Source organism: Apteryx mantelli, chromosome 1 (genome assembly GCF_036417845.1).
Source record: "Apteryx mantelli isolate bAptMan1 chromosome 1, bAptMan1.hap1, whole genome shotgun sequence".
Taxonomy (NCBI): Eukaryota; Metazoa; Chordata; class Aves; order Apterygiformes; family Apterygidae; genus Apteryx; species Apteryx mantelli.
The window spans coordinates 122,773,218-122,800,365 of record NC_089978.1 but is presented as its reverse complement, the minus strand read 5'-3'; the positions used below and the strand labels follow the sequence as shown (position 1 = coordinate 122,800,365).

General features: G+C 38.4%; 1 protein-coding gene across 1 annotated transcript; it reads left to right on the top strand.

Annotated features, from left to right (window-relative positions):
* Positions 1-26,026, top strand: LOC106490718 (suppressor of tumorigenicity 14 protein-like). Its single transcript, XM_013950218.2, has 17 exons — positions 1-81; positions 390-555; positions 1,275-1,399; positions 2,512-2,579; positions 3,418-3,599; positions 3,696-3,734; positions 4,515-4,734; positions 7,568-7,707; positions 9,248-9,345; positions 10,396-10,508; positions 11,401-11,534; positions 15,132-15,239; positions 17,277-17,396; positions 18,030-18,213; positions 20,525-20,796; positions 22,409-22,545; positions 25,156-26,026. The coding sequence occupies exons 1-17, from the start codon at positions 1-3 to the stop codon at positions 25,312-25,314; spliced, it is 2,346 nt and encodes a 781-aa protein (XP_013805672.2). The 3' UTR covers positions 25,315-26,026.
* The last annotated feature ends 1,122 nt before the right edge of the window (positions 26,027-27,148 follow it).

Sequence of the window (27,148 nt, the reverse complement as noted above, 5' to 3'; positions counted from 1 at the left end):
ATGATACGGGCTTTCCCCTCCAGGCAGGTTTCTGTGTACAGCATACCCGTTCCATACCACTCTGAGCAGGCGGCTGGGCAGGTAAGAGACGACAGCTAAGCTTTACGGCAGAAACACAGTAAATGATCTCTCTCTCCACTTCTTCATATGCAGATTGCTTCTAACTGAAGTGATAGCAATTTTTTTTTCCTTATATAACTTAAAATGTATATCACAAATGAGTGACCCAGAAATGCGTAGGTTTCACCTGCAACATAGCTGGTAACATGGAAGATGTATCTTAGTTTAACCCTCTTTAAAAGTTATAAAGTCAAATGTAGTGAAATATGATACTATCCCCCTTCTTGTGTTGTCTTACTGATTGTTGCCTTCCCATGTCTTGTTTTTAGGAAAGTCCGCATCTTCACTATTGCCAGCCTTACCAAGAAGGTGTGTGTCAGAAGTGTTGTTTCCTCAAATGGACAAGGTTCCGTTTTTGGAAAAGGTGGCTTCTGGGAGTATTACCTATTTCTTTAATAGTTACAGTAATTGTGCTGGTCCTGCACTATTCATTCGGTAAGTGTTACTCTCGACCATGGTCTGGGTGGGATGGGTATTTTGCGCTGTGTGAATGATTAGTACAGTAAGCTCTACTAAGCAGTTAAGCACATAATGGATATATAAACTACTCACTTTCCTTTCTCCTTAATGTCCTCGCTATGGCAAATAAAATGCACAGTAATTAGCAGTTGACAGTTGCACAAGAATATTGAAGATATGTATTTTATCTCTAATTTTTTTGTCTCTGCTTGTGAATACTACTATTGTTATAACTGTCATTGTCATGCTATGAAGGTTTGATAGTAACAACTGAGACAGTAACGTAATTCTTTCTCAAGAATCTATAGCAATTAACTGTCTATCTTATTCACTTTTTCAAAACAGAATGGATAACTAACTTTTGTGCGCTTCTTCCCAAAACTCAACTCATAGTCTTTAAAATCCTACCTCTCTAGGAAAGAAAAAAAAAAAAAAAAAAAAGGAGGCTTAACAATTAAAACCTATTAGTAGAAATGCCTGTGCGAACTTGTACCTCATTCCTCTCCAAATAGCTTATCCTTCTGGGCATTGTTCTAGAGGTGGAACTGACTCAGCGCTCTTCGTATTATTTTGTTTCTCTTAAGAACTAATGCCCACTGACGCTGAGGACAAATACATGCTTCGGCAAGCTTCTCGTTCTGGATTTTTTTCTGTAATATTATTACGTGTGCTAATTCCTGGTCCTTTTTTCTCAGCTCCAGCTTTTTCCTTTATGTATATTGGGGGAAGTGCGGAAATTCCTAATTTAACATATACAAATGATCTCACTGATCCAAAGTCACAGAAATTCCTCCTGCAAGCAGAAGCAATCCAAAATTATGTAAGTTCCCACATAAGTATAGCAAGAACTTAAAAGTATTTATTGCAGACTCAGATTGGGATTGAGGAGAAGACTCCAGTATGAGTCCTAACTCTTTCTCTTCTCTTTTCTCTTTTCTCTTTTCTCTTTTCTCTTTTCTTTTCTCTTTTCTTTTCTCTTTTCTTTTCTCTTTTCTTTTCTCTTTTCTTTTCTCTTTTCTCTTTTCTCTTTCCTTTCCTTTCCTTTCCTTTCCTTTCCTTTCCTTTCCTCTTTCCTTTTCTCTTTTCTTCAAAATAAGAAATTAAGATCTAGTAAGTAGCTGGGAGGCATTCCGCTTGTTGCACAGCTTTAGGAATGTAGCTACACAGCTGTGGCTATGAGTCTCACAGTAAGGTCAATATTTTCTAGATAATAAAACCTGGGTGTTTCAAGGTTATGGACAAATTATTCTCATTAAAAGAACTAGAACCGTGCTTTTTTGTTTGGGTTTATTTTACTTTGCTCTAACACTCTTCCCTGCTAGATTTTTCTCTTTCATCTGGGTTTTTTAATTACAGTTCAAATTCAAGGCATAAGCTTTTGTTTTGTTTTGTTTTACTCCCACAACAATACTTGCTTTCTTGCACTTCTCATATGAGTCCATTTTTGTGAGATCAATACTGTTTCCTGGGTACATGCAAACAGAAGTCTTAAACACAAAGCACTTCTCTGTTAGCCTGTATTTCCTAACAGAGCTAATCTATTGTCTCAAAGCTGCTTTGTGCACGGCCAACACAAGCTGCCCATGTGCAGATTATATGCCAGAAATTTGCCATGAATTTTAAGTAAACAAAATATATGGAGACTGTAATAAAAACATAAATCTATTTATAAACATTTCTTTTTCTTGCCTAATTATCAAGAGCTATCTCAATGTTTTTGTAGCATGATGTGACTGAAAAAAATTTTTTAAAGAAAATATATACATGTTTATCCTTATTTGACACATTCTGTGAAAATGATTGATGATGTTTGTAGGATGAGAGTGGGGGGTGTAGGGGAAGAAATAATCCAATTACTTACATAGCATAAGAGATAGTATTGACACTAAAACATAACTCTACATTTTTTTTTTGCAATTATTTGACTGCCAGTTTGCAGAGTTATACAAGTCTTCCACTTTGGGAAAATATTACTTGAAGTCTGTAGTGGCTGCTTTCAGGTAGGTTCTTTTCAAGCATGTGCTTTAAATTAGAGATATTGAATTTTGTCCCATCTTTTTTGGTGTATTATAAATTAGTTATCTGAGAGAATCTGTTCATTTACTTCTGATTTTGAAACCACAGTTCACCAGCATTTTTTTCCATACCACTTTCAGAAATTTGTTTTGGTTGTGTCTATTTAAATAAAGTTCCCTTTTAACTTCTCAAAATAAAACTTAGAATTATAATTTTGGGTTGGGCCCTATTCTTAAACCCGTGATGAGAAATCTAAATACACTGAGCAGATGTCTATTACTGTCATAACAATCCCTGAAAACTTCTGAAAGATCAGTCCATAGGCCATTTTGAAAGGAGGAGCATGATAGACTCTTTGAATCACTTGAATACTACTTTGTATATGTACCTATACAGATAACTTTTTATCTCAACAGGAATTGTCTGAAATGTTCTACCAAAGTATGGGCTTAAAATTGTATTCTCATATGGTGTGAAGCTGTAAATATAAAATATTGAGGAAAATGTGTCTAGAACTGTAATACTATCTTAAAAGTTTATAGTTATATAACAGGGATAGAAACATCCACTTCCATAAAAGTATTGCAAGGGTTTTCTATGAAATGTTGTTTTCAGTCTCAGTATTATTTTGAAAATATTTCTACTGTATAGAAAAAGCAATTTTGAAATAAGAGAGCTTTTTGCAACCATGTTCAGCTGCAATTCTCTGCACAGCAGTTCAACTGGCTATTAAGCTGTACAAGCCAAAAATACAGACCAGTGGAAGGCATGTCCATATATTAATTAGAGTGTATTTATGATACGGGGCTTTTTCTTCCACAGTGAAGGAGAGTCTGGACTTCGAGCTTATTACTGGAATACATTCTGGGCACCACAAGATATGGCTGATGCTCTTAAAAAAATGACCTCAAAGGGACAAAAAGAGATCGGTAGTAAACAAGCACCTCACATGTTCAGTTCTTCTGGAGAGGAAGATTTTGATCTCATTACAATAGAGCTTTTTGGTAACAATGTACCTGTCATTTAATACCTATTCTGTCTATTTTTCTTATTCCAGTTTGTGTCTTTGGCTTGTGTAGCTGACAGTTATTAAATTTCAGTTTCAGATTCCACAGAATATGATGTGATGCTAAAATCAGGTAATTATTCTTCAATCTCAATGAATATTGCTTTGGAAAAAAAATATTCCCGTAACATAAAAATTGCAGTTACCCAATTATTTGTATTTCTGTAAGGCCTAAGAACCAAACCAGACTAGGGCTGTGCATGGCCTGGGCTCCATATAATGACTGGGATGAAAATGCTTTATAGCTTTTATACTAATGTTCTAACCTGAATGGTTGAAATCGAACAGTTCCCATTAATTTTTAGTGAGAGCCATAGCTCCTTTTCCTGGCATTTTTAAAAAAGAAATGCCACTATATAAAATTATGCATGGTTTATTTGCCTTGTGGCTACAGAATTTTGGTTATTAGTGGTTAGTGATCAGTCAGATACTGTAGAGCTTCAGCTTACTTAGGTTTCTCTGTGTTAAGCACATCTCAAAATTGTGGAGTCACATAGTAAGTATTTTCATTGCATGGAGAGGGGCAAAGAGAAAACGGCAAAGGCAGAAGTCAGTTTCTAGAAGAGCTGGTAGCAGTTGTAGCCAAGTCCTCTTCTGCTTGTTGAGCATGTGATGAGCCTGTGGTGGTGGGGAGGCATTGTGCCATCTCAGCCAGAGCAGGAGGAGGCGGCACCTGGCTCTGTAGGGAGAAGTTGGCACAGTTACAACAGTAAGGGAAAAGGTGACTAGGATAGTCAAGAAGTAGATTATTAGGTAGGAGATTATTGCCTCTTCTTCTGAAATTTTCCTCAATAACTTTTTATTTACCTTAACTTACATTTATTCAGCCACTGATCTAGCTTCTTCTGTATAGCAGTATCCTTTGACCTGTATGCAAAGCCAGGTAACAACAGGACTCTAACTCTGATGAATCCCAAGAAGTCTTTTTATCAGTGGAGGTTGCGAGTTCCTTCTAACTATGTGGTCAGACTGGTAGTTACTACTTTGCATGGTGTCACTCCAGGAAGCTGTGCATCACACCAGTTATCAGCATATGATTTCCTTCTTCCTCTGCAGAACAAGATCATTACAAGGTATGACAGTACAGAAAAAAGATGTTTTACTGAGTTGTACAGAAACTCTGAAAATCTAGTGTGTGAAATTGATATCAAACAGGCTTCCAACATGTAAGAGATTCCAAATACAACTTAAATAAAAATCTTGTATAAGGCAGTGAAGAGATCTTCCATATTATTTCCCCCTACAATGAATTATAAACTGTGGTTTTGTTCTACAATGTGACTGATTTTTGTACTGTATTTGATTTCATACAAGCACTGTTACAACTCAAAAAGATACAGTTTTGTATTCCATTACTTTTAGAAAAGATATGTTTTACAGTAGTCAAGTCATAAACAAATCATCATAACAACTCTGTGTCTACAGAAGGCTCACTCCTCAGAGTTATTGAGTAGTCCGCTTGAATATATTAGATCATTTGATCTTGGAATCTTAGCAGCTACACTACTCCTACTCTTCCTGCATCAAATTTCATGTGTGAACATATTACCCACCATGAACCTGTCTTCATTAATGAAATAAATAAGTGAGCTTTAGAATCTGAGGAAGGATGGTTTCAAGGGTAAAAAAAAAAAAAATTAATCACTTTTAGGAAAAGCCTAGCTGAGCATGCAGATTCAGTTAGTAGCATCTAAAATCAACTTATTTAGCAGTACTTTAACTTACTTGGAATGAGTAGGTAATCCTCTCCAGACTTTCATCTCTCTCCTTGCTGTTGTTGGCAAACCGTCAAAAGGCCAGGCTTGGAGTGAGGACAGGGTCTCTATTAGGAGTTAGTCTCAGACTGCCACCAAATCCATAGTGCTGCACATAGGTAGTGTAGCACAGAGAATCTTATGCCTGACGCCTAGGCTGCATCTGCTTTGCTGCTCACCCTGGGTTATTGCTGGAACTGTTACTCCATCATGTTTTATTAGCAGTAGCTCAGTTTTTTGGGGAGCAGAAATGTAGAGTGGACCACATGCATAAAAACACCAGGAAGCTAGCGATACCAACATGGGTGCATGGCGAAAAGCATTCATAGAACATAGCTGCACCAAGTTGCAATATGAAAGTTCAGGGAATTTATCCATGCATTGGAGCCTGCTTATCAAAGAACTGGAACAATGAACAGAATTTGGTGACTAAAATGTTGCTAAGAGCCCTATAGTACTTCCAAACAAGTTGACTTTTTTGGTTGCCTTTATTACCAACTTTGTGAGTGTGCATTTTTGCGTATGCCTGTTAGTTTTTTTTTAAGTAAGTTAAAAACAGCTAGTGACCTACTTAGGACAGATGCAGTAGTACTGCTACAAATGTCTCCATTCTTCATGACGGACAGGAATTTCTGTACATTGCCTGTGTTCCCTTAACAAAGGAAATTGGTGTTTTCCAGAAACTGTGTGTGCATGCTACAGTATTACTTTAACCAAATGAAAGGTGTATTTCATGTGACTGTGAGGATGACGGCTTTCCAGGGTAAAATTGCTAGTTTTGTTACATGAGCTAAAGGACAATTGCCATTAATTACCTTGAAAAGACAGCTTATGTGGGAGGTTCTCACCCCCCTCACCCACCAATATTCAGTCCTTGGATCACAAATGGTGCCTCAAATGATTCTCACAAGTTTTTGTAGACTGCTGTAATAAAGCTCTTCAGCTACAAATACTGAGGAGTGAATGAGCTGAGACTGAGATATACCATAAAACGATATGTCTCATGCGGACAGCTTTTCTCACATACACTTGCCTTGCTTTTCTGATGATACTGTGGCAAAAGGTACAGCTAGAAGATAAGGCAGGCTCCCAACTGGGTGAGCAGAAGATCAAGGTGCTGAAATATTTCCATGTGGCAGTGGGGAGGTGACTCAAATTGTTCATTTTAGAAAAGGTTTGACAAGTATCATGATAAAAGGATATTATAATGGCTACAAAGGAGAAGGCAAATCACAAATCCTTGTTTCATGTGTCTTAAAATGGGAGCAGGGAGTAGCCTGCTAAAAGCTTAAGAGAACTACTTTGAGTTGAAGATTTAAAAATTACGTTTAACACTGACACTACTGAATCTCAGTGACAAGAGATAACACTGTCAAAGGACTTGATGCAGCACCGTGATGGAAATACACTGTTACTATGTGGTCAGATCTGAATTGTTTTCATTTGCTTGGCATAGAAGTAAAAAAGACTATTAGAGATTTTCACACATAGGTTTGTAAACTGAAAGATTTGTAAATGAAAGAAAAATCCAAAATGTACTGTGGATTTCAAAATGGAATGGATATAAGAATTAATTCACAGATACAAGAAATAGTATCTCAAATTACAAGAGAGAGTAAGTTTTCAAGCTTCAGGATATAAATTAACTGCTCACTATTTAAACAAAAGAAGAAGAAACAGTTGCCATGGGTGGGGTTCTCCACCTCTTGTTCTTGTAACAGCTTGTGCTGTCAGCTACATGAAACCAAGCTGAATGATAACAGATGGCAAATGTTTTGGGCTTGATAGGTGTTGCACAGAGGCTCTGCAGCACTGACCTTGGTGGTCTTTTTGGTACTACCCACTACTTAAGATTTAAGTAGCCTCATCTGGCACTGCCTTTCCAATGCTTCTATAGGCCTGAAAACTTCAGAGTACCTGTTAGGCAGAATATCCATGATGTTTACCCTGAATGACTCAGCTCTGAGGCTGGGAAACTCTAGCAAGCATCTCATGTAGTATCTATTGGCTGGAAGAATAAAAGGGAAGTGGTAGCCAGGGGAATACTTCTGAAACAGAGATGACCAGATCAGTGTCATTTCAACCTAATTTCTCAGCAAAAGAGACTGGAATATGGGAAATGTCTTCTTACGCGAAGTTTGTGATATTTCAGATGGTGTGGGCCTGGGGCCTGGACTCCTCCTGTTGTACATTTAACTTCATCAAGTAATGTAATGTTGCTTACCTTCTCACTGGACCGAAGAGAAGAAAGGAACATACTAAAAGCTCACTTTCAAGCCATTCCTAAAATCAGTAAGTGATGAACAGAAACAAGTGCCTGATGTAAGCATGCTTGTTCCTCTTGTTGCTTCAAAAAAGTTGATATTGCCTGAACATTTTTTTTTTTCTTTGGGGGGAAAAATATTGGTGTAGAAGTCAGGGAATTCTCATTCTGATCCACTTAAAAGAGATGTCAGAGAACTGAATAAAGAATATCCTTCACTCTGGTTGATTTTTTTCTTTTGTTGATTACTGCCCAAGCCATCTTTCCCAGTGATTGCTCTTACTGCATGGATAACCCTGTTATACACAAATATTAGTAGCAGATCAGCCAGCCAGATAGACTTTTGGCACTGTATCCAGCCCCAGGCTAGATACTCCCAGTCACAGAGCAGCGCTTTTATCAGTTTTGGCAATCTCCCTCAAGCTCAGGGAAGACATGTTTCATGAAAATGGAGCAAAAGGGCAAAAAGTTACTTCTAATATAAGTCTTTGATCCCCTTCTGAAAGGAACTGTACAATGTAATTGACTCTGTAAGAAATCAAGTGGATTCAGGACCCAAGCAGTATGTTTCAAGCCTATGGGATACTATGAATTTTACAGGAGTTGTGGCTGATTAGTGAAATATTTTGAATTACAATAAGCTGTAATATTTTACTGGAGATTTAGAGGCTTCAGAAGTGGAAAATTTACCCACAGTTCTTTGGCAAGGTTCATCTGTTCCCTCTCTAACTGAGAGAAATTTGATAGAATGAAAAAACTGACAGTTTTTTAACCTGTGGAACAAATCATAGGGGATAACCTGTAGAAAACAACCTTTTTTTGAAGTTTACACATTTCAGTTTTTGCCTTTATGAATGCTGTTTAAGAAAATACTAATGTCATGCACATTACAAATTAGATTTGCTTCACTATTCTGGAGACCGGTACTCAGAATTATGAATAGTCCATTTTTGCTATTAAAAAATGTAGCAAATTATTCAAAATTGTATTACTTCCTCTCATCTTCATGTTTGCATCCACTGTCTTACCTAAAGGAAACGAAAATCAGTACGGACTGGATGTCTAGGAGAGTCCTTGATAAAAAATAAAACCTCAAAGATAATTGTCCAAATGTGACGTGCATTTTCAGATTGAGAACTGACACACACAGATTTCCTGGTTTACATAAAATTAATTGTAGGTTTCACTCCATTGGGCTAAATGCTTTATAATTTCTGAAAAAGTTTACAGAAAGGATCAGAGATAATTTGGAGAGTGGGGTTGTGTTGTGTCCACATTTATTTGCTTCTTTCATTTACTGTAAAAGAACAGTTTTCTAAAACACCACTCAGAGGTGTTTTGTGCATGTTCTTAACTGTAGTTTGATCCAAAAGTGAAAGAACTTCAGAGTGATGGGGAAGTAGAAGTTTGCATGCTTCTCTGTTAATATAGACAAAACCTGAGTTCAATAGTGTCATGACCCAGTCTTCTAACCCTGTGCATAGAGAAGGAGCCTAACAAGTGAAATAAGCTTTCCACTTTAGCCCAGTGGAGATAATTGTATTCCTTGCTGATATATTTCTCTCCCAGTGTGTGGTGGGCATTTTATCTCCTGGAACGGGACACTGAGTTCCCCTTATTACCCGAGTTACTACCCACCAAACATTGACTGCAGCTGGATCATCCGAGTAAGTCCTGGGAACTCTTAGGAGTAGTGGTGATTTTTGTGAGGTTCTTTGCTTTATGTGATGTCAAAGTAAACCTGGGAGAAATGTCTTTCAGTGTGGGAAAAGTCAGGGGGAAGCATACCAAGATCACTGCACCTGACTTGTTCTCAGGTATCCTGTTTTCCTCCTGTGCTATGCAAAAGACGAGTGCCAGCTTCTAAAAGGCTGAGTATTATTCATGACAGAAACAAAGTGCCGAATATGATGACAGTTCCTAACAGCCTAGCAAATGGTTAATAGCCATGGCTTTGCTTCTATGGTAGAAAGAAGAAAACAGGGGTGTAACATGTCTCATAATGTATCATGCTTTATTTCCCTGAACTCTGCAAAACCAGGACTTTTTCTGGCTCTGAAATTCAGCTCTGAATTTCCAGCAAGCCCTTGGCTGTTGGAAACCAGCTTTCACTTAGAATCCTATTTGTGATTGTCACCAACTTTCTGGTGCATTTACCTGTTGCTCCATTAAGCATTTCACTGCTTTTTTGATTTTCCCTGGAAAAGGGCTCCCTTGATGTCTATCAGACTGTAGCAGTCTCTACCTTTCACCTGCTTGATGAAAATTATTAGCAGCTTATAGCGTAAAACTATCATCTATATGCAGGAAAGTGAAGAAAGGCTTTCTAAAACACAGTCCTCATTTGGGCTTCCAGCACATGAACAGCTAATGCAGTTGTGTGGCCAGCTGCCCTAGGTGTCTTAAATCACTTCTGTGATTTACCACCTGGCAGAACAAATATAGCATGAATCTTGGATATAGTGCTTTGGGCTGGCTGCAGGAAGGTTTATGCTCCTTTATCTGGCACAGTCTGGCAAGATAAAGTTATGTTTAAAAAGATTTCTATACACTTTTTAAAAGGCAAAGTTTTTGGATTTTCACAGGTGCTGCTTCACATCATAAAAATGCAGTATTTTCAATCTGATAGTAAGTAAAATAAGTTTTACCATCTCAGAAGCATAGGACTCTTCATTTTGTGGTTGTGTGTGGTGGGATATTTATCCTTTCACTTCTAGGCACCATTGCCTGGCTACAAGCTGTCATTAAAAATCCTTGTAATACAAATTCAAGAGAAGTCTCCAGGGTCCAGTAAATGTGATAAGGACTGGTTAGAAATTGATGGAGTTAGGTGAGTCAAATATACTACCTATTTTCTGACATATTAATTTGTGCTTTGATATTCTGCACTGCATACTGTCCTTAAAAATCTCACCACTTCCAGTGCAGAAAGACACGTTTCAGCAAACAAAATGTCATACTTCCACTGAATTTCAGCAGAATAGTATTCTTAATCCTGCCTTAGTACCAAACATTTGTCATTATGTTAATTTAACCATCCTGCTTTTTCTACAGTCATAAATATTTATTTTGTTGCTTTCCTTAAGTGCAATGATGTAGAAGACTGCAGGATTTTATACAGCTGCAGCGGAGCTGTGAATTCTTGGCTCTGGTCTTATTCTGGGTGAACAGCTTTTGTCATCTGAAGTTTTCTTTTCTATATCAGTTATTCTTTAGTGGTTGTAATTGTTTTCAGTAAATAAGGCAATTCGAGATGTGTGTAAAAAGAAGTATTCAGAGTGATTTGTCTCTTGGAAGGAGCATATGGAAGTTGGTGACAGCTGTTGGGTGCGTGATTTCATTGCTGGATTTTTAACCTCTTGGGTCTGTAAACCCAAACAGGAAATCTGAAATCAAGCATGCTTAGAAGTGGTTTGTATTTAAAAGCTAGATTGTGATGCTGATCCTCTTGCTGTTTTTTGTTGAAAGTCTGCTAGTCCCAGAAAAGTTGCTGGGAGTGGAAGGGTGGGGGCGGGGAAGGGAGGGTGGCAGTGGGAGACTTTTGTAAATAAGCTTTCTAATACTTCTGTTAGAGCTGGAAAACTTTTACACTAAAAATAGCTTGTCTTTGTTGTAGTGCTTTAGAGCTTTCTGGCATTGGTACCCTGCAGTAATAGGAGAGGTAGCTGTGTGACAATGGTCAGTTTTGTTAGAAATTAATTGTTTTGTTTTTGCCTTGCCAGATACTGCAAAGCAATTTCAGAAAGCAACAGAAATAAAGAATATGGCTATTCTGTTGCAATCAACTTCCATTCTGATGAACTGGTCACCCACAGAGGGTTTTATATTGAATACAAAGCCTTCAGTCACACAGACTGTAAGTGAATATGCATGCACTTTCATTTTTAAGGACCTTTGAGAAACCATGTTTAATAGACCAACCACACACTTACCAACTTGCTTTTTTTTCTTAACCTATTTTCAAGACAGGGATGTTTGGAATGTAATTATGTATTTAACTGCTTAAATAGATTTATAAAATTAGATAAGCCGTACTTTTGGAAGGTAGTACTTTGTTTCTAACTTTTCACAAAGCTTCTGTAAAATGGGAAGTAAAAGTGAAATTTCCCAATTTTGGCAGATCTAATTACTTGACAGTTTGCCAATATTTTAAAAATATTTTAAAATATTTGCAAACAGCGTGGCAGAGAGGGTCCTAGTAGGACTCTTCAACCAATAGGAGTAAAGTCAGTCTTCTCTTTAAATTCACGACTCAGCATACTCTGAAACAGCCTCAAGGGTGATCCCAAACCAAGCATCAAGGTTTGTCTGTAGACAACTATTTAAGTTTTCATTAATAGTCAATGAGACCCTTTGCCAGAATGTGTTGCAGAAAGACGACTGTGTTTCCTACAGCCACAGCCCCTTTGCTGGTTCCCCGATCTCCACACTTCTGGAATAGCATTAGATGTTTTGGGGCTTTCAGAGAGTGGATATGTTGGCTTTCAGAGGGTGGATACATCGGCTTGTAATATCTTTCTTAGAAAAAGACTCATCTGCAGTATATTCTTCGTATATATCTACTCTTCATTAATTTCCAGAAACATTCTCTCTTTCTGTTTCTAACCTGACCAACTTCCTTTACCCAATTAACTTCTAGGTAACTGCAATTCTCCATGACTTTGAGATCAGTTCTGTTTGTGAAACTTTCTCAGACCCTCAGCTCACATGACTGAGTGTAATTCTGTTTGTTATTGACTTGAAAGAATATATGTATATGCTAAGGTCTCTGGTACAAATTCTTGTTTCATGCCTTCCTTCAGAAATAAGTGATAGATTTCATGACCAGTCATTCACTGTGACAGATTTTGTGGCCAGAGTGCAGCCAACAGAGGCAGCCATTTGTGCAGCATTTCATGCAGAAGGGTGCAAAGAAGAGATTTTGACCCTGTCTCCCATAACATCCTTATAGAGGAGCAGATGAAGTGCTGGCTAAATAAGTGAACAGTGAGGCGCACTGAAAACTGACTGAGCTGCTGGACTCAAAGGATTGCCATCAGCAGCACAAAGTCCAGCTGGAGGCCAGTCACTAATGGTGTCCCCAAGGGGTCAGTACTGGGACCAGTACTGTTTAACCTCTTCATTATGGACCTGGACAATGGGACAGAGTGCAGCCTCAGAAATTTTGCAGATGATGCAAAACTGGCAGGAGTGGATGATATACCAGATAGTTGTGCTGCCAGTCAGAGGGACCTCACTGGGCTGGAGAAACGGGCAGAGAGGAACCTCTTGAAGTTCAACAAAGGGAAGTGCAAAGTTGTTCACCTGGGGAGGAGCAACCCCAGGCACCAGTACACACCGTGGGCTGATCACCCAGAGAGCAGCTGTGCAAACAAGGGCATTGGGGTCCTGCTGGACAAGTTGAACATGAGCCAGCCATGCGCCCTGCTGGCAAAGAAGGTCAATGGTGTCCTGGGCTGCATTAGGAAGAGTGTTGCCAGCAGGTTGAGGGAGGTGATTTCTCTGCTTTTAGCTGTTAATTTGCCTTTGGTGCCAGGGAGGAAGAAAATTTAAGTTGACTTGACCCGGGCAAAAATAGGACCCTTTTGCCTACTTATTCTTCCACAGCTTGCCTATCTGCATATAGAAGCCAATATCTGGGGCTTGATTTTTGCTGGCAAATATGAAGAATGGAAGAGAGCAAACATTTTTTATATATCTCAAAGAAACACCTTAAAATCAAGATTAATTGTTATTTTAGGTAAATGTGAAAACAATTTCTAAGTGAAAGGCTGTTTCATAATGAAATTACTAGATTTGAAAAATATTTCATAAAGCACTTATTCCCATCAGAAATGAAGAAGCTCCAGCAAGTAGCACAGAGATGAATTTCTAAAACATTTTAGTATCAGGTAATTTGTACCTGCAATGCTAAGGAAAATTCCTCGGTTTGGGATTTTTTTTCTGTAGTTGCTTCAGTGTAAAATGTATGTTAATAAATTAAAGAGGTGTTTGCTCTAAGTAGTGATTATGCATCTGTGCTGACTCATTTTAAACCCTTTGAGTGAGGCAGTTAATGTTAATTTAAATTTCTAAGTCCATTTAGGTGAATGTTGATTCATTTAATTCATACTGCCTGCTAAAATCTTTGGCAGATGATGTCAAGTAAGATAGTATTTGCTTTTTTAACATTCAATTGAGCTTATAAATGACACTAGCCTTAGCTTTTAATAGCCATTTTAACATTTTTGCATGGCAATCCTGTCTCAGTATGCATTTGGTCTGTGACAGCTTTTCTACTGCCATTAATTTTTTATCTTTCTAGCTTGTTCTCGACAATTTAAGTGTGCAGATAGAACATGCATTCCTTCAAGCAACCGATGTGATGGCCAGAAAGACTGCTTAGATGGTAGTGATGAATTAGATTGCAAGTCGATTATTTCTCTTGTTTGTGTCCTTCTATCATTTTACTCTAGGAAGGTTAAAGAGTAGCTGAAACAATTTCTAAATATTGGTGGCTATCTTTAAGAACACAGGAGGATGTGGGCGAAGAACTAGAAATCTGGAGAAGAGGACATGCAATGTGTATCTTCAAAAGTGGGAAAACAGAGAAAGAGAGAAGGGAATTTTACATCCATCTTCTCAAGTTCAGCTTCTAGAAAAAAATAGTCAAACCAAACTATTTGTAAATATCAAAAAAGTGTCAAGGGGATGAGTTATAACAAACATGGAGTTTTCAATTTTTTTTTTACTTCTCTGATGTGTGAGGATAAACAGCGGAGAAGCGAGGAAAATGCAATGAAAAGAAAATATTGGGAAAATTGTTTCCAGAGAATGATTGTCCATGGCATGTTGCCAAAACAGAAGGACATTTTTACTGTCAGTATCTGTTATAGGACATTTTACTATTTTTGGTAGTGATCTAAATGATGGAATAGGATAGGTGCTTACTAAATAGGAAAGATGATACACAACAGGAAGAGGGATGGATGGATTTATAAATGATCCTGGTAAACTGGAGAAAACATATGGGGAAAAAATAATACTCTACTCAATAAAGATAGAGTCTCAACTTAAGTAGGCAATCATACTGGTGGATTGCCTAAGTCACTTTTCTGCTGAAAAATGATGTGGTGGTGATAGGATCTCAAAAGCTGACTGTGAGTCACAGTGCCATACAGCTGTCTTAAAAAAATTTAAAAAATAAAAAATAAAAAAGGTAAGTGCCACACTAGAATATAAAACAGGAGTTTGAAAGGATCTTCCCAGCAGCAGTGGGAAGGCCTCAGCCAGAGTATTGTAACCAAATTAACACCACACACTCTCTGTTACTGGAGGCCGTTAAGAGCAAGGTAGACTCATGTCTGCCGTGGATGGCACAGTAACCTCAAGATGGCCTGTGGCAGGGAGAGCAGTGCATGGCCGCTAGCCAGCTGTTTAGATTGTAACACATTTACACCCCTTTCTTCTTCAGGCTGTAATCCAGAACAGCTGAACTGTGGCGATGGGAAGTGTAAACATCAGTATAAGACTTGCAAAGGTGATGACAGCTGTGGGGAGGACAGTGATAAAAATGACTGCTGTAAGTATATCTTTTAGTAAATTATTTTCCGAGAGATGGGGAAGACAGAAACAGGAATATGCTTGTTTTCATTTTAATGGATAAACTATCTCCTTAAATCTGTGGCTCTTCCAGTAGACATGCTGATTATAAATCAAGTTGAATTCACTATGTGTAAAAAATCCAAATTAAGTGTTTTCTTCTTTTCCCCTTCAAGAAATGCATTTGCAGTAAGTGTCTGTTAACTTGCTGAAAAAGACTTCAGGTAGCTATTTCTAGCTTTAAGGGCCAGCCCACACCATCTCCCTCCGCCTACAAAAGAAAACAGACACTTTTAAAGGGTATGTTTGTTTTCTGGGTGTTCTACTTGTCTGACTAAGCATACAGACCAGCTAGTCTGAACAGCAGAATAATAAAGACAGCTCCCATGAATTCTTTGGGTTTCCATGTCACTAGTTATGATCAGTTTGGGGAATTGTAAGAAAAACAAACAGCATCTATAACGGGTCAGTAATCCAATTAAATACATCATTAAAATCTAGTAGCTAGTTTCCTAACTTAATTAAAGAAAAAAGAATGCACTTTTAACTACCTGCAGCTGTTGTTTAGCTGTCAACTATTCCTTGCACCGTTTAGCAGCAGGTATGATTCATGTTGTCACAACTGGTCTTCAGTGCTTAAGACAAACCATGTGCTCAATCACTGTTCTCCTAATAAGGACCTATGACTTACATAAAATCCCACTCTATTCTAACCTTTCTTCCATTACAGATTCCTGTACAACGTTACACATGAGGAGTAACCACAGGGATTTACTGGCGTTATAAGCAAATCCCCAGAGACTTCCTCTGAATGACTCAATGAGGTCACACTATTGACTTCTGAGAGTCCTGTTGACTAAGTACTATCTAATTTGTAAAAGGACTTCTGAAATGCAGTTCTCTTGTGATATGGACCCATTGTGTTAGTCATTCTGCTTCGCATAACCTATTCCCATGTTGTGAATGGAACCCTTCTGAACTACTACTGAATTTAGCAGCTCTATGTATTTTTTCATTGCACAAAATGTACATTTCATAACAGTGAAAACAAAACATGCAGAGTATAACTAGTGCTTGCGAGAGTCTAGGCAAGAAATTAATGAAGCAAAATTTGGGGTAACAATGATTTTAGTTAGATGACCTAACCACAACTTGCTGGTGATCCTGTGAGAAGAACAATTTTCCCCTTACTGCTGCAGAATCAGTTCTAAATAATGTAAGGTAAAGAGACATAATGGTTTTAGGGCTTTTGCCCCTTGCTACATGCGTAGTCTCTTTACTGTAGCCATACCACTGCTAGGGACATTGCTGGTACTACTGATATCTCAGTGACTTGCTGCATTTTGCCCCTGTAACACTTACCTTACTTGGAATCTTAAGTCCTTCTTGAAGTAGTTGGCAGCATGTCCTTGTTTGTCAAAAAAAGTGCCTACCACTTTTTGGAGGTCACTGTAAACAACTGATAATATGTTTGATAATAATGGATGCACAATGTTGAGGTCTGTCAGAATTTCCATGTAGTAAATTGTAATAGTTTCTTACCTGAAGACATCTTGGAGGAAGCTTTAAAGCCCTTGAATGATTTGCTCAAGTTTCCTTTAAAAACAAAAGTAATCCTGACTGCTGAAGATCATCTGCCGTGTAGATGTATAATTTGTAATGCCAGTAGCACTGCTGGTAGAGGTAAAACAACCGACTTGACAAGCCTAGCTCTTTCAGTTTAGAGCTAAGTAAAAAGGGAGTGGAGGGCAGATGGAGTCTCTGCTGTCTATGTTACAGTCAATGGAGGCTTAAGTTATTTGTGATCATTAGTTAGAGTGGAATGTCTCCCCCACAGAAGGACCAGTTTACACCAGCACAGATTATGACTTCAGGCAGACTGGAACATGTGGCTTTGAACAGCTTTTGCCACATCCTTGTTTACTGATGAATAGATTGACTATGCAAATCTTCTTTAGTCATTAGAAATCATGGCTCCAAACATGTGACATTGTATCTTATCTCCCTCTTATTTCAGCCTACAAAAGTTGCTCCCCTTATGCTTACAAGTGCCTCAGTGGAAAATGTCTGCTGAAACCAAATCCTGAATGCGATGGAATAAGAGATTGTGCAGATGGATCTGATGAAATGAACTGTGGTGTGGTAACATTGATTTGAAAAATTAGTTAATGACATTGGAACTGACTCAGGGATTGATGGATCCACGTTAGTGGATCAAGAATTGATTAAATCAGATGTGAATTTAAAAAATTGAATCTGCTGATAACAACTGTATGAAAATGTCTGACTTGAATTTTTCACTGTCTCATTTTAAACCCACTGGTCCCTTGTGTCTCTGATGATTTATTTCAAGTAATGCTCACTTCCAGGTTGTTAAGCTGGTGAGTATTAGTGCTTGTCTGAGCTGAACGAAATGCAAATAGTCAAGGAGCTACCTATGTAAGGAGTGAAAGGATGTAAGATTTTAAGTAAACCTTTGGAAACAACCCAGCTTAGCACTGTGTTTGATTGTCTTTTTGAGTTACAAACCTCTTTAGTAAGCTGTAAGAGAGGATAAGCAATCATTAGTGAGCTGACCAGCCCATTGAATGAAAATGGGCAAGTATCCTTACCTTTTTTCCAATTGCACAGTAAGAAAGGACTGGGTTTTTTTTGTCTTTTTTCCCATGGCTTTGGGGTCTAAGGATAAAAGTAAGTTTATGTATTAAGCATAATAATGTAAAATAACCTTGTGTTTTTCTTTACTATTTTATTGAATTATTTCTATTAGCTTGTGGAAGACACTGGCTCAAGAAAAATAGAATTGTTGGAGGTGAAGAAGCAAGATCTGGAAAGTGGCCTTGGCAAGCAAGTTTACAAATGGGAGCACATGGCCACGTATGTGGCGCATCTGTTATTTCAAACAGATGGCTCATATCTGCTGCCCATTGCTTTCTGGATTCTGATTCTGTAAGGTATGGACAGGCTACATTGTCTTAGGGTACCTGCAGTTTAAAAACCTTGCAGTGTTGCTTTCAAGAGTCTGCAGTAGCTATTCCATGTGTAGATGTATTGATTCAGGGTATAACTCTATGACATGATACTACTATGTGAATCCTGAGTATTGTATTCTGCAATCTTCAAGTCTCAAGTATCCAAAGTAACTCTTCTGCCTCCATTGCCAGTAAATCCTGCATTTGAGCCCAGGAAAAGACTTGCAGGTTAATGACAGATTAATAAAACACACTAGAAGGAAGGGTTTGCTAGTCAGATTTAGAGTAAACTTCATATTTAAAGGACAAGGATTTTCAGAGGAGAATCTATGGCCTTTTGCTGCCAAGAAAAGGATTGTATGTTGAAAAGTGGAGTGTGAAATCAACTAGTGTTCTATTTAGGTTGTGTAAATAGAGAATACATACCTCTCATTTGTGGGAAGGAAGAAATAGATGATTTTAGAGTTTGATAATACATTTTTCTGACTTCCAAAGCATGATGTTTACATTCTGAAATACATAGATAAACATACATTTTAATTTCAATGATTGTATGTATTCTAGTTAGAAGGTAGTTGGTTAGATTATGATGGGATCTGTGTCAATACATTGGACAAGATTTACAGTTGAACTTTTGTGGCTTTTGTCAAAAGCAAGCCGGTACTCTAAATTCTGTAACATATGTTTGCATGTGGTCAAATGAGATTGAGATTACATTGGTTTTTGTCAAGCACATCACAGTTTTCCTGATGTAACGTGACTTGTGGTTCCGTAATATGATTGCCCATAAGATTTTGAGTTCATGAAGAAAGTTTTAATATGTCTGTGCTTATGTCAAGACAAAACAGATACCCTTGTGCTAATGCTACACAATAGTTTCTTGCTTGATACTTACTCACTAGCACTGGAGTGCTGCATGCAGTGGAGGAGAATACATTAATGCCCAAGGGAGAGTGACGACACTGTATAAAGGATGTTGGTATACTGGAGACACTCACAGCAATACAATGCTTGTGTCAAGGGTATAATCCAGCTTTTATTCAGCATAGAAGGACTTGGACAAAGGATTTTCCTGAGCTGTAAATACAACCCATTTTTACTGAGCTGTAAATGCATCCCTGTTATCTGAGCGGAATATCCCCAGCTGAACTGAGTAGATGTTGTTTCTCTCTCTTTTCTCCAGACTATGTGTACAAGGACAGAAAACCTAGATTTTTCCAGTGCTGTATGCCCTGGTTCATCATGGTTTAACTTCAGTGCTGGTATCTGAGGTGTAGCAGTTTTTCTCCTGAAATGAGTCCTGTTGCAAAGTGAAGTAGTAGTATTGCAGTCAGAAAGTTCTTGGAATAATTGGCCATTCCTACTTCAATTACAGACTTACTTTTTGGACTGTAAATGCTTGAAGACTGTAGTGACATGCAGAAATAGAGTCTCTCTATATCTAAATAGCTACTTAGCAAGTGTAATTACCCAATATGCACAAAGTAATTTTATGCTAAAATAGGCATGTTACTTAGCACAGTTATGACTAAGACCCTGAAGACCCATTGCTAGTGTGAGATGGACATGAGCTGTTGAGGCTTGTATGACAGAGCAGCCAGCCCTGCTTGGCCTGCTTCCTGGTTCATGAATGTCAACAGCACTGCTGGCCCTTACCCAAGACAAATGGGACGTCATTCTACTTGAAAGCTCAAACTACACTAATCACTGAGCTCTGAGAAACCCTTTGCTAATTGCCCAGTCTGGTTCTGCTTCAGCCAGTACCTCTGTGAAATGTCAGAATAGTTGATTTACCTCTGCACTCGTACCTGCCTTTTTCTACCTGACTAAAATTTGGCCTAAGCCTGTTTTTATACTATGGGCTTCTGGTAAATCGGTCATGGATGCTTTTTGTGCCAGCAGAAAACCATACAGTAGACTGAATTACAGAGCAAAACCACATGGCTTACAATGGCATAGCTTGTTTCATTCTGCTTTCATTGTACTTTTATGGAACCCAACTCTGGAAGTATTGCAGAGAGCTTTGCTTTGTGTAAAGATGGATGAAAAGTGACCATTGCAAGGAACTGGTCTTATAGCTCCAAGAAACTATTCCTTTTAAAATGGTAAACAAAATCATAACTTAATGTTTTAGTGGAAAGAGACTGTAACGTACCTATCTTCATAAGCAGTATTCTTCCCCATTTACTTTGTTTTTGATGGTTCTCATCAAATACTGCAATATGCTTAAAACTGAATGAACCAATACTGCATTGCTTTCCAATGGGATGTTCTAAAACCATTCTCTTTACAGATACTCTGTTCCTTCTGGATGGAAAGCGTATATGGGCTTACGCACCATTAATGAAAACAGCAATCATGTAGCTATGAGACCAATCAAAAGGATTATTATCCACCCGCAATATGACCAATATATCTCAGACTATGACATTGCCTTGTTGGAAATGGAGACACCAGTATTTTTCAGTGAGCTGGTACAGCCCATTTGTTTACCCAGCACCTCTAGAGTATTTGTTTATGGAACTGTCTGCTATGTAACTGGCTGGGGAGCCATAAAAGAAAACAGTATGTTCATTTCCTGGATATACTTCTTGCAAGTTTGGCTTAATTTCAAACTCTAACAATGAAATATTTACAGTCATAAGAGAAAATACCTGTGGTTTACTTAGTTCTGTGAAAAGCTAGAAAATATCTAGTCTATGAATTCTGAATGTTTACTTGTATGGCAGATAAATGTGAATATGCATCCTCTGTACGGAGATCAAGGATGGTCTCACACACCATTGAAAAGTAAATGATCATAGATTTACAAAAATGTGTCCCCTTTTATGCTCAAGGCTCATTCTGTCTGGGCAATAGATCATAAACAATATTACAGGTGAAGAAAACAGGAAATTCAAATTAATGCAAGGAAAGACTTTGTGTTTAAGAATGTAGTTTGACAATATGGGGGTATCTGCAGAAATAGCTACAAAAATTGTGTAGGTTTTTTGGTTTTGTCTGTCTTGACTGAAGGCAGTTTAACGTATGCCCTCTGAAGTATTCTGCCTGCACAGCTCAGACCAGCCACCTACAGTGGGGAGGAAAGGGGAGAGCAGGCAGATTTGGAGGAGGGCATTGGGGGAGTCCACAGATTCCTCACCCCTATTGCTGCATCAGACCTGAGCCATGTTTTAGACTTGGGTTTTAGACAGCTCCCCAGAATTGCAGTGATCCCCACAATTGCTCTGAGTCCTAATTGCTCATGTTTGATCAGAAGCCATCTGCCATGGTAATACTGACTTTCTTAATATGCCTTTTTAATGGACGATTCAAATCTATGATAATCACATATTAGCATAATAAAGTGCAAATAGCTTTACAAATGATGCCTTCTTATACGGTCTTGCTTTTTAAAGAAATGACATAGGTAATATTTAAGAATCATTATAATGGCATGTAAAAAAAGCCTATTTTTTGATCTTGCCTATTTCACCCCCAAACTCCCCCCAGAGCCTAATGCACAACCAACCAACCAACCAACCTGTTCTTCTGAACATCCAGATATCGAGAGCATTATGTTCACTGATGGGTCAAAACGTCTCAGGATATTTAGTTCACAATGATAACTTGTGCCCATCCTGTAGAGCAGAATTAAGCCCCTACCATTACTTGTGACTTACAGGCTTTTTTTTTTTTTTTTTTGCTTTTTTTTTTTTTCTTTCCTATTGCTTCATTCCTCAGTTCCTCCTTTAGGACTGGGAGGATGGGAGAGAATGCAGACATTTCAATTACTAGGACTTGGACAGTATTTGGGGCAAAACTGTAGTACAAATAGCAAAAAGCTTTGGGCATAATTTGAAATGGCATTCAAAACTAGTCATATTGTGTGAAATCTCATATTATACTCCCAATTTGCATGGCTTTTTACTTCTGACTGACAGAACCAACTAATAAGGATAAAGACTAAGGAAATGGAAAGGCAACAGTGGTAGTGCATAAGGACCTCTGTCTAGAGCTAGTGTAGACTACAGTCTCAAAAGCTGAGGGCAGGCAGCAATTGAAGGGAGGGGAATTACTCTTCTGCCATTAGCTGGGTAAATTTTGAGTCTGAAGCCATTCTCCTCTGTTTTGACAAGTGGTTTCTCTGTTAAAAATGTTTACTACCATAACCTCTGCAACATTTGTATTTTTCTAGGTCATCTTGCCAAAACACTGCAGGAAGCTAGAGTGAAAATAATTAACCAAAGTGTTTGCAACAAACTGTATGATGACCTGATCACATCGCGTATGCTGTGTGCTGGGAATCTTAATGGTGGTATTGATGCATGCCAGGTAATCTGGGACTTGTGGAGAAATTACAGAAGAATACTTGCTTTTGTTGGAAAACTTTTCAGGGATTAGGTTGTTTTTTTTTTTCTTTTCTCAGTAATAAAGTGAGATGTCTTGAGTGTTTGGCAATTAAAGTTTCTCCAAAATAGGAAAGGAAATTTGACATAGATAATGTCTGAATCTCTTGAGAAAAGTTGATTTGCAAGACAAGGAGTAAAATGAGCTGAAGAGGGTTTGGTTTTTTTTTTCCCCCTCTTCAAAAGTTAACCTTCCTATTAAAAAACTGATGTAAGGATAAAAGGAATAAAGTTAGGGCTATCTGCTATTTTCGCTATTCATCTTGATTTGTTTATTTATGTGGGAGTTAATATAATGTTACAACAATGTGATGAATAATGAATAATGTATAGTTACAGTTGCAAGGAAACGCAAAAGGCAAGGTAAGCTAAATCCAGTAAAGGCAGTTGAAATGCTGCCTCTGTTAGTTTCATATGTTCAGTCATGTATTATGACAAGTTTTGATTACATCATTGTACCATGAGTTATATGACCTAATTTGTTTGCACACGCAATTAGTCAGAAACTGTTTTTAGACGCACTTAACTATCTTGCCTTCCTTCTCCTTCCCAGTTGTTAGACTAGTGTGTAATTTATTTAAACTTATTAAGATGAATATCTGCTTTCTAAATGAAAACCTAGTCATTATACCAGTTACTTTTTAAATGGAGAGAAATGTGTTACTGATTTTAGTCTGTGGTAATTTGTTAGAGCTTTTTTTAATAGAGTAATTTTTGCTGTTTTAATGTAATAAAACAATTTTTGCAAGATTATAGCTCTAAAGGGTCTAGCCTTTTAACACACAACAAAAGACTGGTTTGTAGGATCCTTCTGCAGTTTCCAAGACCTAGTTCACTGAATTATTATTTTTGTTAACTTAACATGTTGTTTGTATATAACCTTAGGCCTTGGAATTGCTTTGCTAAGACATGTGTTGTGATATGCCTAAGGCTTGATGTTCCTCCAAAAAATGTGTTGCCTTAGAAACGGCCTTAAGTTTTAAGATGGACATTTTAACCAATTTGGCTAGGTACTATACTAGTCAATCTACTTTCCAACACAATCTGCTCTGTTTCTGTCCTCTGCGTCTTAAACGTCTTCATCTTGTAGTGTCTGTGCTATTTCTTTTTTTTTCCCTGTCTCTAGCATACTTCCTGTGCAGTGCTAGAGAGGGATGATGGTGGCAGTCCAGGAGATCCCCACAATGCTCTGGAAGCTCTCTAACTGTGGTTCCAGGGTTGTGGACATCCTGATTTGTTTCACTTCTTCATGGACATGAAAGCTGTGCATGTACCACACAGGTTTTGTGAAGCTTCCAAGCACCTTTCATCTTTAGATGATATGATACTTACAGTAAGAAATGAAGCGTGTACACTTTCATACTCAGTTTTCTTATCACTCTGGGGTGTTCTTTGGTCTTACATGGTTCCTCTTTTCAGGATCCTTCCTCTTTCCACCTGCATACAGCTCCTTCAGTCTTTTAGAGCTTCCTGTATAACTGGCCAGAATATCCAGCCTTCTTCCTGAAGTCACCGTAAGAACGGCTTCTTGGATGGTTAAAGTTACCAGTATGGCAGCAGCCTGGGAGAGAGCAGAATTGTTGAGGCTTCTTTTCTTATCACTAGATAATTTTGTTTGGTTAGGTGACAGAGACTTTCTGGTTACTTTTTTTACAGGTACATGGCTTTCTTGATCCTCTCCCATGTGTTAGCTCCAACTGGTGAGAACAAACAAACCCCAGGCTCAACCTGGAGGCTGCAGACTGCCTTATATGCATAAGGAAAATCTGCAGAGATGAGCAGTATCCATAACTGTTCAGAGGTCTGTGAACTCCTTCATTCACAGAAGGCATACAAGGTTAAAACAGCGAGGGTCACAAAGTGTTTGTAAACCCAAATGCATTTGGATCCTGTGAACTGAGATAAATGGGAATTTTTACTTTTCCATGTTGTTGTAAGCAGAGCTGCATGTTCCTTTTGAGAAGCCAGTTCTTATTTGCATGTTGCTAAAGTTTTTTTTTTCCTCCCCCCTCCCCGAATCTAGCCACAGTCTTCATTATGAAGCTGCTAACAACATCTAATTATACTTTTTTTTTTTGTGTATGTGTGTGTGTGGCAGAGCTGAATGCAAGAAAGAGACACTTCTCTTTCTGTCTCTGATTAACGTACAATATAAGAGTTCTGTCTTAAACATATGAACAATTTACGGCCAAATGATGGCAGAGTTCCCACTTTCCATCCCTATCTCCTCCTCTCCCTCTTGAACTCTGTGATCAGGTACTTTATGAATCCTGTAATGGGCCATCAGCAGTGAGTAATTTTTCACCTTTATCTTCTTGCTGTTGCTTTATATTGATTAGTGTGCTGCTTTTATAAGTTAAAACGAGCTGAAAGAATTTAATATCTAGCCAGGTACGTTCTAGCTGGAAATAAGGTGCTAATATTACATTGTAATTTTAGGAAGAGTAGGGCAGATATTTAGAGTTCCTAAATAACCTAACACTTGTTCCTGTGCTGTGGGCGTGCGCTAATGGCTGAACTGTACCCTTCATTTTAGGGAGATTCTGGAGGTCCTTTGGCCTGCACAGGAAAGGGAAATAGATGGTACCTTGCTGGCATTGTGAGCTGGGGCGAAGGATGTGCTCGGCGCAATCGTCCTGGTGTATATACTAAGGTGATGGCACTTTATGACTGGATTCGTGAGAATGCAAACTGATGTGCCAAAGAGAAAACGCAAATAATCTTCCTTGTGAAAGCTGCTTTCTACAATAATTTATCATGTACATTTCTGGCAATATAACAAGAAAATGCCATTGGCTGTTTCTTTGTGGAAAAAAGCACTTTTCTTGACACAGAAACTATCATTTCCTGTTCACCTGGCAGTAACTGTTTGGATTCAGAACAGCTTCAGATTCCTTATGGATTCATCTTCATTATCCCCAGCAGCAGAAACAGTGCTGCCTTAAAAAATATAAAATAAAATGGATTAGAACCTGTAACAAAAATCCAGCCAAACTGTTCCTTTAGAAATCTCCTCCCCTCATTCCATCTCTGAGATGTGTCCCTCCCTCCTCCCCTCCCCCATGTGTATGTGTGTACATATGACACATATGAGGGTATACATATCCCATATACAGTCACCTGTGTTCCTTTGATGATGTTACAGAATTCTAAACAAATAATTCTTTCCTGTTTCTTCAAAATACAAATATTATGATCAGTGTAGTGTACAAAACTGAGGTGAGTTCATTCTGTAGTGATGCTGCTACTGCATGACTGTTTCTTTCTGGGCTGTAATTTTGGGGTTGTCTCCTGTGATTTTCTAAAACCATCAAACATATAGCTCAAGTATGTTAGGGTGCAGGAAACTTTCTTTAAAGGACTGAAAGAACATCATTTACTTTCTTCGGGATGATATTTAAAGAAGAGGAAGGAAATACTGAGTTTTAATTAATTAAGCAAAAGGAAACTGTATAAAGCAAATATATTGAGAATTATGTTTTAATCACGTTCCAGAAAAAGCTTCCTTCAAAACCTGACAAATTACTAGTTCCCCAAGAGAATGTCAAGAATTTACAGAACTGTCACATTCTGGTCTCTTTACAGGCCTTATGGACATGTTTATCCATGCAGCTGATTATGGTAATATTATATATTTCAGTTAATTCTCTTCTTTAATATTAGACTTCAATGAAATCACCAAAAACAGGTTCACTTCCTTTATAAATAGAACTTGGAGACAGGTCTCAACAAGACTCTCATACTTGCACAGGAACATGAGTTGGTACGCATCCAGACTTCAGGACATATATTTCTTTCTTTTTTCCCCCCTCCCCCAACAGCTGAGGGCTCACTTAGTGCTTGTGAGTAGTGTGTAATGATCATAGTGGCACTGTGCTGCGATGCATCAGTCTTCAAACAAGTATGAGCTTGGTGCCTGGGTGATAACAGAAGGCCAATGCCTCGGTGGCTTCACGCTGGTAGGATGCCAGGAACTGCACACTCATCTGAGTAGACCTGTCCAAGGAGAGACGGCACCACATATGCAGGACTGCATGAAACAGAATGGTGGCATCTCTCCTGGGGCATCCATCTGCAGGCAGTCTGTTTCAAGATCACTGCTCTGCCAGGAAGTCTTTCTTGTTGACCCCAGTCTTCTGATACAAACAAGCAAAATCTTTCAGCTTCTTAGTCCAGGATGGTTCTCATGTACCCTCGCTTTTTGCCCAGTCTTTGGTGCTTTCACACATTCTCTTTACAGCTTTGACTATAGTTGTATAGGGACTGATGTCTGCAGTGAGTGATATATGCATTTCCCTAGCTCCCGCTCCAGTGTGCTGTATGGACAGCCTCCTGGTAGGTTCCTGCTGCTTTCCCTAGCATCCTTGGTCTGCAGTGAGCAAGGTTTCAGGATCAGGTCTTTTTGTTTGGTCTTTCTTCCTAGCCAGAAGAAAGGGCTGTGCCTGCGTGGCCATACTGGCATTGAAAGGGACATAAAGGAAAAAGTGTGGCTGGATGCATCCTTGATCTCAAAGAAAGTGGTGGAGGAA

Coding starts and splice junctions, on each gene's coding strand:
- LOC106490718 (XM_013950218.2), top strand. CDS start 1: ATGATACGGGCTTTCCCCTCCAGGCAGGTTTCTGTGTACAGCATACCC. Junction 20,797..22,408: donor GGGAGCCATAAAAGAAAACA/GTATGTTCATTT, acceptor GTATTTTTCTAG/GTCATCTTGCCAAAACACTG. Junction 22,546..25,155: donor GTGGTATTGATGCATGCCAG/GTAATCTGGGAC, acceptor CCTTCATTTTAG/GGAGATTCTGGAGGTCCTTT.